This window comes from Geospiza fortis, unplaced genomic scaffold (assembly GCF_000277835.1).
Source record: "Geospiza fortis unplaced genomic scaffold, GeoFor_1.0 scaffold130, whole genome shotgun sequence".
Taxonomy (NCBI): domain Eukaryota; kingdom Metazoa; phylum Chordata; class Aves; order Passeriformes; family Thraupidae; genus Geospiza; species Geospiza fortis.
In genome coordinates, this window is record NW_005054300.1 from 4,740,407 (window position 1) to 4,749,578 (window position 9,172).

A 9,172-nucleotide genomic window follows, 5' to 3' on the forward strand; every position below is an offset into this window, starting at 1 on the left:
CAGGAATGTAGTCCATCACCTTCTACCACACCCTAAAAGCCCTCCCACCTTGCTCTTTGCCTGCTGTGGGATGCAGCTGGATGTGTTTCTGCTTTTCCAGAACTGCTGAATTTCCCTGCAAAACTCTGTAGGTGAGATGCCTGCAGGAGACTCGGGGCTTTCCAACTGGATAGAGTCTGGGGAAAACAGAAACCTCAGTGGTCCTGCACAGAGAATCAGAGAGCAACCCCCATGTCCCGGAACAGGCTGCAGGGCTGCAAATGAGACAGAGACTGTCCCTGCCTGTGTGCCCAAGCCACACAGCCACTGTCAGCCCCACAGTGAGGGGACTCACAGGACAGGTCCTCACTGCAACCAGGCAGCCTGCCCCACCAGCCCTGCCAGGGAAACACAGCACCCACGGCCCTGTGGCAGCTACAAACACACAGCCTTTGAGCTCAGACATGTGTTTATTTCCTTTCTGGTGGAAGGCGTCACTGAGGCCATGTCCTCTCACCCCACTGACTTCCAACAGGGGTGTGGGGACACCACTGGCCACTCAGCAGCATCCTGAGGGACCACAGGTGCCACCAGGACAGCTGAGAGGACCTGGGGCTCTCAGCTGCTCCAGCAGCTGGAAGGGATCACAGATCTTCTCCTGAAGGACAGAGAAAACCCCAGGGCAGGATCAGGCCAGTGGGAAGAGGCACCTGAGAAAGTGGCACTTGGCACTTCCCTAGCTATCATGAGGGGCAGCCTCTGGGTCACTCCAGCTGCTTTTTCCTGCAGCAAGGAAGAAGCCAAGAGCTCGTCTGGGACTTTGGCTCTGCTTTTATCTGAGAAATGTCTCCTGCTTGGACAGAGCCCTGAGAAAATCTCCCCTTCCTAAGCACAAGGCTGTGTTTCAGGGATATGCAGCTGCAGGGTGTTATCTCCCTTGTATCTCCTGGCCCATCTACAGGCTTCAGGGACCACCAAGGAGAAGAGATAGGCTTCCAGCAGATAGAATGCTTTGTGCTGCAGGGTCAGGGTTGGCAGCCAGGGCCAACCTGCTTGTCCATCAGCTGGCAGGAGAGCCATGGGCAGGAAGAAACTGTGGGGATGGGCTATCATCTCCCTGGGGCAGGCTGTGCACAGCAATCCCCTCAGGGGAAGGATGACTCCCCTTGGGAGGGGGGGCTCAGAGAAGTCCAGCTGTCAGCCTCACCAGTCCCCATGGACGTTTTGGGGTGGTTAGAGCAGATCCCCCTTTGGAGGGCTCCAGCTTGGGTAGGGGTACAGTTTATCCCAACTCAAGCAGCAGGCACCACTCTCAGTGTCCCACGAGCTCCTGCCCAGCCCAGAAGGAGTCAGGTGTCTTGGTATCATGCTACAGCCCTTCTGACACCCCATAGCAGCTCTGATGGCATGGGACACCCGTGTCCCAATTCCTTAACCCAACCACAGAGCTACCCTCTACCAACCTTCACTCCCTTGCTACAGCAGCCCTGTGGTGCTGCAGCATTGGCTCCACCAGCTCGGATCAGGAACTTCTCTGCAAACCTGGAGCTCTGCAAGATCGCAGCCATCTCAGCATCCACACTCATCACCTCTCCTTCCTGGGGGCAGAGGAATGGTCACAGGTCTGGGGTCCTGGGTATGCGTCCCAGGGGACTCCAGCCACCCAGCCAGATAATGGGGAGAGTGAAAGCAGGAGCATGTCTTGGCCCAAAATCTGAAGAAACACCCACAAAACCCAAGCATCAGGCTTCAAATAATTTTGGGAAGCCACCATGGATGTCCTACTTCTACCTTTACCACAAAGCAATGCGTACATCTGCCTCCCTTTCCTGGACATTTGCACTCCCCTGGGTTTACACAGCCCCTCGGCTCCCCCTCCACCAAAGCTTGCCCCCAGATCACAGAGGATGCAGCTGAGTAGCAGCTTCATCAGCTTTAACTCTTCCCCACAGAGCCCCAGCCTGCCTCCCCAAACCTTGAAGGTGAAGTTGGCGTCAAACACCAGCTCTCGCTCGTGCCCCACAATGCCGCCATTGTAGGTGACCTGTCCTGGCCCGGTCCGGCTGCCAGCCGGCACCTTGAACAGCCGGTAAGTTGCGGAAACAAAGCGGCAGTGGCCTGCAAGGGAGAGGTTGGTGTCTGGGGCACTGAACACCTGGGCTGGGATCCCACCAGAGCCTCCCAGAGCTGGCACTCCCTGGCTGGATCCTCACCGACAATGCCCTCCAGCTCCTTGTCACCAATGGTGATGGGGCTGGCGGTGACCAGGCATGGGGGGCTGAACCCCACCTCCTCAGCAATGCTGTACAGGTCTCTCCAGTACAGGGCTCCTGCCAGGCATTCTCCTGGTATGAGACCACAGACATGGGGGGATGGAGGAAAAGGTCCAGTCCCCCCATGCCCTGTCACCCCCACCCCACAGCCCTACACACCCCACAGCACCCGGTGCTTCCGGACAGTCTCGCTCAGGCGCTGGCTGGCGTAGACATCGCTGAAGTACATCTCTCCCCCAGGCTGGAGGGCAGCAAGGAGTGAAGGGAGGCCTCAAGAAGCAAAGAGACAAAAGGGGCAAGGAGAATTGGGAACCCCCTAATCCTACCCTGCTTGGGACCCTCTGCAGAGATGCCCTCCCCTGACCCCATCCTGTATCTGCGCCTTGCCCGATCCCATTTGCTGCTTCTCAGTGGCACTCCAACAACAGGGCCACCCCAAGACTACTTTGCTGCCACAGGAATGAGCCCACCATCACCTTCAGCACACGAAAGGCCTCCTGCAGCACAGCCCTCTTGTCAGGGGCAAGGTTGATCACGCAGTTGGAGCTGTGGGAGAGGAGACCAAGGCTTATTTGCACCCTCTTGCACACTTAGCACCACCAGCTGCTGTGTGTCACATCGCTTCATACAGGACATGAAAAGGGCAGTTTATATTCCCAGACTCTAGCCCAGACTCTGGCAGGGGATTTCCCTTTTTCTAACTTGTGCTTCTGAAGCAGTGACCCATTGGGATGCAGACCCAGCCCACAGCCCCGGGAAGCAGCAGGACTGGGGGTGACTGTGCCCTGCATGGCACCTACATGACAACATCGTAGCTCTCGTCAGCCAGCCCAGCATCACCCAGCTTCTCCATGTAACCATGGAAGAACTCCACATTCGGCTTTTGGTAGCCAAACTTATCTGTGTGGTAGGCAATGTGCTTCTTGGCCACCTCAACCTGGCAGGAGGAAGGGAATGATGTGAGGGGGCTGCTGGAAGGATGAGGGGGAGCCCCAGATCCGTGCCGTACTTGGCCCTCGGTCATATCTATGCCGGTGACATGGCCCTGCTCCCCGACCAGCTGGCTCAGCAGGTAGCAGTCCCTGCCGCTGCCGCAGCCCAGGTCCAGAATCCGGCACGACGTCAGGCACTCAGGGATCACCAGACCACAGCCATAGTACCTGGGTGGATGCTGAGCTGAGCTGGGTGGAGGTGCCCCATGGCACAGCCGAGAAGGGGCTGCAGCCCACGGGGATGTGGCAGTGGAGGAGAGACCCTGGGGTTTACCTGGCCACAACCTCCTCATGGATGCGCTCCAGAGCATCTCTCACCAGCTTGGAAACGGGCCTGGCTGAGGTGATGCACGCATCGGTTTTGAGGTCCTCTGACTTCTGCAGCTCTTTGCCATAGTAGTCCTGAGATGGGAAGGACAGAGGCCACTAAACTGTGCCAAGTTGAGCCCTGGGAGCTCCCTATGCTCTAAAACATGGGGGCCATGGTCTGCACTCGGTCTGCCCATGTGCACACGTCCTCTGGCGCTGGCACTCTCATTTCCACCTAGCCAAAAACTACGGTAAGATCAGGCATCCCTTTGCCCTCATCCTCCCCAGCTCCCTCTGCTCACACACACTAATGTGTTTGTGCAGGAGGGAATTTAATTCCCATTTTCAGTAACTTTTCAGGCTGCAGCCACCATTTCCCTGGCTGAGAAGGGTACAGGGAACCAGGGCAGGGAAATGCCAGGTTGCTCCACCCCCCATTCCTATGTGAAACAGGAGCAAAGCTTAGTGCACCTGGCTGCCAAGTGCACCTGGCATTTTCATCTGGGCCCGGAACCAAGCTTTACCCTCTAATGGCAGCAGGAACTATAGCACAGCCCAGGCACGCACCCCCTGCCCAGCTGCCCCATCCCTCCCCAGCTCCCATCCACACTCCTCACCTGTACCTCCTGGTGGATCTGCTCTCCGATGGGAGTTGCCACTGCAACGGGAATGTGAGGCTGGTGGCTGACACCAGAGATGGGCACCACTCCAGGTCCTCCCAACAGTTCTGAATCCCCCTCTTCCCCCAGATACAGCAGCACATTTTGCTCTCTCCCAGCAGAACCCTGAGAATCCCCCCAAACTTGCAGTCTAATAGGATGCTCCAGGAGGCACCTGACGACATCCCTCCACCCCCAAAAATCCACTCCCAGCTGCCCTGGGGAGATGAGCCTCCAAAGTATCCCAGTAGGGTAAATCTCCCTCCCCTGCTTTGCAGAGCCTTGGCCCCAAGGGCACCCCCGGCAGAGGCCCTGGGCTGTCCTGCTGCCTCCAGCCGCAGGGCCCCAGCCGGACTCTGCCCAGCTCCTCCCCCATATCCTGTGCTGTCCCAGCAGCCCACACTGCCCGGCCTGGCTTCCGTCCTGACAGTGGCTCCTGCCTGCCCAGGCCCCTGGCACACAGCCCCGTGGGACACGGGCACAGCAAGGCTGCCGGCCCCGGGACATGGGCACAGCGAGACCACTGGCTCTGTGGGACACGGGCACACAGCCAGGCTGCTGGCTCTGTGGGACATGGGCACAGCCAGGCTGCCAGCCCCAGGACACGGGCATGGCGAGACCACTGGCTCTGTGGGACATGGGCACAGCCAGGCTGCCGGCCCCGGGACACGGGCACAGCCAGGCTGCTGGTTCTGTGGGACATGGGCACGGCCAGGCTGCTAGCTCTGTGGGACATGGGCACGGTGAGGCCGCTGGCCCCACTCCCATGCTGAGCACGCTGCCATCATTCACAGTTCTTGCTGCACCCACATCCCCAAAACCCACTCTGCTGCCTGCTCCCCAACAGCTCTGCACCAACACAGTGCAGTCCTGTCCCTGCTTGTCCCAAAGTCAGGGAGACACAAATTTAACGCCACAGGATGCTGTAGGCTCTGCAGAGGAGAGGAATTTGGAAGGGACGAGCCACCTGCAGCAAGGTCACACTGCCTCTGCAAAGCCCTCTGAGCTGAAGCAGAATGGGGGATCCTGGGGGACAAAGACCCACCATCCCAAACAGTCTCCCCAGTGCATAGGGGCTGCTAGAAACAGAACCCAGGACAGACTGTGCAGTTTGGTGGTGTTCAGGACAGCTTTTATTCCCAGCAAGAGAGTCGCAGGGAAAACTCATTCCCAAAGTGCACCTGTGAAGCTGGGGTCAGAATGTCACCCAAGGCAAAAATACTGGCAGGGATGGTGAAATCTGCTCTGAGAAGGCTCTGCAGCACAGGAGCCAGACTCCAGCAGCATTCCAACAAGAATGTGGCAGGCCTGTGTCGGCTCTCAGCCTGCCTGCTCCTATCAGCTGGTGAAAAGCACACTCAGGGAAACAAGTGCTTCCCGTGCACTCCAAGTGCTCCAGATAAGTGACTTACCAAAAACAAGACACAGTATTTATAGCTGGTCCTGGATGTGAACAGCTCACTAGTCTTCAACAGAGCAGTGCAGAACTGAGCACACCAGCTCCTGATGCTCTCTTGCCGGCTTCCTAAGAAGGCCTTTGGATACCTTCCCAACCAGATACAAACACACACCACAGCCAAGGCTGCTTCATCAAAAGCTGGAGCAGCAGCCCAGAAGGAATGTACTTGAAGGCCAAATGCAGCACATATGGGCTGGCAAAGGGATGATGTTCCAAACTCTGGCAGAGAGGAAAATAAGATAACCTCTGAGGAGGATGATGGCCAAACCATGTCCAGCTAGGCCACTGGCAGATGTGTGTGCTTAGATTCCTGGTTTCAGAAATCCTGTGCTGGGACTGGCACTTCAGCCTACACTGAAGCACCTCTCACCCACCCAGGCGCTTGCAGCTCACACTGATTAAAATGCCCTAAATAAACTGCACTCTGTGCCACCTCTGTGGCTAAATACAGACCAGTGGCAAACTGCAGGCACCTGCATTTAAATGCCATGCCTCAACTCTGCATTTCTTGCCAAGGGTGCTGGGGTGGGCTGAGCACTTCACGCGACATGGGAAGTAAGCAGACACAGGAATTATTGGGAAGAGCAAAGTTTCAGGGAAGTTTGTTTCAGCCAGGTGCAGGTGTGCAGGTGAGCATTCTGGAGCAGAGGTGTGGATGCAGGCACACGTGAGGGGGCCACGTGCCCAGAAGCATGGACTCTGCACATATCCCAGCTGACATCCAGCTTCATCCAGACATAGTTCTGAGCCCCAGGGGCTGGCAGGGGGAGAACACTTCACTCCCTCAGTGCTGGTCGAGATTTCCTCAAGCCTTCAGCTCCCCTTCATTTCAGCAAGTGACTCAGCTGGTCCTGAAGGTTTGACGAGCGCTCCACGCTGGGTACCAAGCAAGAGGAGATTCATGGTGAGATCTGCTCCCAGACTGTGCTGTGCTGCCTGTGCCCAAGGCACCAGAGCAGCTCTAGAGCTGACACTACAGCAGAGAAACCCAGGGATCCCCCGACCCCCCTCTGTGTCCCCACAAAGGAAACCTCACTTCGTGCACCCTGCTGTACACAGCTCTGCTCCCACCACCCTCATCTCCTCTCACAAGCAACCTCACATGCTCTATCACACCAGTGGATAGGAAGGAATCAAAGGAAGCTTGGGTATGAATCCCATCTCTTCACACTACTGAAGTGTTATCCTGCTAGGCCAGCATCTGCCTCAAAGGCAGCTGCAAAAACCTTTCCATTCTGCTTTCCCCCATCCAACTCCATCACCTTCCCCTTTCTACCCCCACAGCATGTCCCCCAGGTCCTCCCAGAACTCACTTCTTTTGAATTGCTTCTTGCCTGGAGGAGAAAAGGAAAGACAAAAAGAGCATTAGAAAAACAAAATCTCAGTCATGGTTTATGTTATGTGGAACAAGGGCTCAAGAGGCCAAAGCTCCAGGGTGTTTCTGGATTAAGTTCTGGGGGACAGAAGCAGCCCTGGCTTCTCCTTCTTAGTCCCAGGTGCATCATACACACTCATGGGAGACACAGTGCATGGCAAACAGGAGGCAAAAATTTCAGCTCCCACCCCAAAACAGCCTGAAGAGGGCTGGAAAATTCCAGCTCCAAGGCCTGCTCAGCTTTGAAGAACTGCAAAAGAGGGATCAGTCTGAGCTGGCAGCTTCATGCAAAGTCTTTAATGAGAACAGAAAAGGACTGAGGGACCCACTCAGCCCCCCGGAGAGAACGCCTACTTACTGGTACTGTAGATGAGTAGTTATTATGGCCATTTTTCTTAAACTCTGTGGAGAACAAAGCAAAGAATGAATGCCTACAGAAATCACAGTGCAGCTGTCCTAATGCCCTGGGGGTTCCTCCAGCACAGCCACCACTGTATCGCTGTACTGCCTCCAAAACACCCTCGCTGGTATCTGTCAGCAGTGGCACACTTCCTTTTCCTTTCCCAGTGACAGGCAGAGACACAAGTGCTTTATTTCAGCCCACAGTCCCCCAAGCTTTCTGTCAGAGAGGGCACAGCTTGAGGGCTGGCCGGCCTGAAAGACACTGTGAGTCCAGCAGCACCGGGTCTGAGGAAACACTAAATTATTCTGGCCACCAGCCCTGCTGCCTGAAGTCATGTATCTGACTCCAGGGCTCCGGCAGCACGGCTGCAAACTGTTCTTACCACCCTCCGCTCCTCCCACCCCCAGAAACGCTGCTGCCCCAGCACAAGAACACAGCTTACATCTTCCGAGTGCAAGATGGCATCTTCTTGCATCACCATGTTTCTCGCAGCTTGACCCAGGAGCTACAAGACAAACATACGGAGCAGGCTGAGACGCTACAGCTTTGCGTTTCCCGAGGCCCCCGTGACGGGTAGCAGGGTGACACTCGGGGTGACACCGCGCGGGGATCACCACAGTGCCGTGACAGCACATCACCGGGAGCGCCTGAGGCACCGCTCCCACCTGTCACCCTGGAGAGCTGGCGGCCACCCTCCCGCCTGCCACCGCCGAGTCCCGAGGCGCTGCCCAGCCGTGCCCGCATTTTCCGCTCCCGCTGTCCCCGTCCCTGCCCAGAGACAACGATGTGTCCCCTCCTCGGACTACAGCTCCCAGCATGCATTGCGCCGCCCTCCCCGCTCCCAGCTCGGCTCCGGCCCTGTAATCGGCCGCCCACCGGCACCCGCCGCTCACCTCGGCGCTACGGGAGCCCTTCAGCACCTGCTTAGTGAGAGCGATCACGTCGGTGCCGCAGCTCGTCACCTTCTCGGTCAGGAGCCCCTTCACCGAGTGGCCAAAGCGCGCCTTAGCATCCGCCGCGCCCCCCGCCGCCATCTTACCCCGCCCACACCCCGCCCCGCCTTTCCCCGGGAGCCGCTACGGCGAGCGCCAGGGGCCTGAAGGCTCGAGAAGGCGCAGAGCCCGCGGCGCTCGGGAATACTGCCGGAGTGGGGCTTCAGTTCCCAAAGGACTCTCCCAGGACACCTCATCGCCTCAGGCACGGACACCCACAGGCTGCCCAGCACTGACAAGCACAGACCAAGGCTGACCAGAGCTGACCAGGGTTTCTCAGCCCTGGCCAGTACTTGCCTGTACTGACCAGGGTTGACCAATGATACCAGGGGCTGACCGGCGCTCACCGGCATTGCCGAGCGCTGCCCAGCAGTGTCCCGTGCTACCCGTGTCTCCCCAGCACTGACAAGAGCTGATGATGAGGGATGCTCCGCGCTTATCAACATTTCTAGTGCTGCCCATTCCCTCCCAGATCTGCCGAGGCGCTCCCCGGCTGGGGATGGTTTCCAGTGCCCCGCCAGACCCCCCAGCTGTGCTCAGGGCACCTAGGATAGACCTCAAGCTGTCCCCACACCCCCGGCCCACCACAGGGCCCTGGGGATGGAACCCCAAGGACGGATCCGACCCTGGGCATCCCCTGGCCCCCGGCGCTGGAAGCAGCTCCCCCATGGCCACCCAGGGCGGCCGTGGCCCCGCTGCCCTCGCCCCCCGCCATGCGCCCACAGCTGCAG

At 58.0% G+C, this 9,172-nt stretch overlaps 2 protein-coding genes across 3 annotated transcripts; both read right to left on the reverse strand.

Annotated features, from left to right (window-relative positions):
- Positions 1-538: 538 nt before the first annotated feature.
- AS3MT (arsenite methyltransferase) lies at positions 539-4,397 on the reverse strand. Its single transcript, XM_005417330.1, has 11 exons — positions 4,388-4,397; positions 4,171-4,211; positions 3,519-3,646; positions 3,262-3,412; positions 3,053-3,189; positions 2,729-2,798; positions 2,412-2,493; positions 2,193-2,324; positions 1,955-2,097; positions 1,443-1,577; positions 539-637 (listed from the first exon to the last, which is right to left on the reverse strand). The coding sequence occupies exons 1-11, from the start codon at positions 4,395-4,397 to the stop codon at positions 539-541; spliced, it is 1,128 nt and encodes a 375-aa protein (XP_005417387.1).
- Positions 4,398-5,322: 925 nt separating this feature from the next.
- BORCS7 (BLOC-1 related complex subunit 7) lies at positions 5,323-8,505 on the reverse strand. 2 transcript variants are annotated; one of them, XM_005416404.1, is made up of 5 exons: positions 8,343-8,505; positions 7,892-7,954; positions 7,405-7,448; positions 6,985-7,005; positions 5,323-6,547 (listed from the first exon to the last, which is right to left on the reverse strand). In XM_005416404.1, exons 1-5 carry the CDS (start codon positions 8,481-8,483, stop codon positions 6,496-6,498), a joined length of 321 nt encoding a protein of 106 aa, XP_005416461.1. In that variant the 5' UTR covers positions 8,484-8,505; the 3' UTR covers positions 5,323-6,495. The 2 variants fall into 2 exon arrangements, with proteins under 2 accessions (XP_005416461.1, XP_005416460.1); XM_005416403.2 differs by lacking the exons at positions 5,323-6,547; positions 6,985-7,005 and adding an exon at positions 8,064-8,217 and having other exon boundaries at positions 8,343-8,489.
- Positions 8,506-9,172: the final 667 nt, after the last annotated feature.

Excerpts from the sequence above, each read along its gene's own strand:
- BORCS7 (XM_005416403.2), bottom strand. The coding sequence starts at position 8,483 with ATGGCGGCGGGGGGCGCGGCGGATGCTAAGGCGCGCTTTGGCCACTCG. Across the intron at positions 8,218-8,342 it reads AGGGCTCCCGTAGCGCCGAG|GGACGGGGACAGCGGGAGCG; the intron begins GTGAGCGGCGGG and ends GTCTCTGGGCAG. Across the intron at positions 7,955-8,063 it reads TGTGCTGTCACGGCACTGTG|CTCCTGGGTCAAGCTGCGAG; the intron begins GTGATCCCCGCG and ends TTTGTCTTGTAG.
- AS3MT (XM_005417330.1), bottom strand. Across the intron at positions 3,647-4,170 it reads AGATCCACCAGGAGGTACAG|GACTACTATGGCAAAGAGCT; the intron begins GTGAGGAGTGTG and ends TTCCCATCTCAG. Across the intron at positions 2,098-2,192 it reads GGAGCTGGAGGGCATTGTCG|GCCACTGCCGCTTTGTTTCC; the intron begins GTGAGGATCCAG and ends TCTCCCTTGCAG.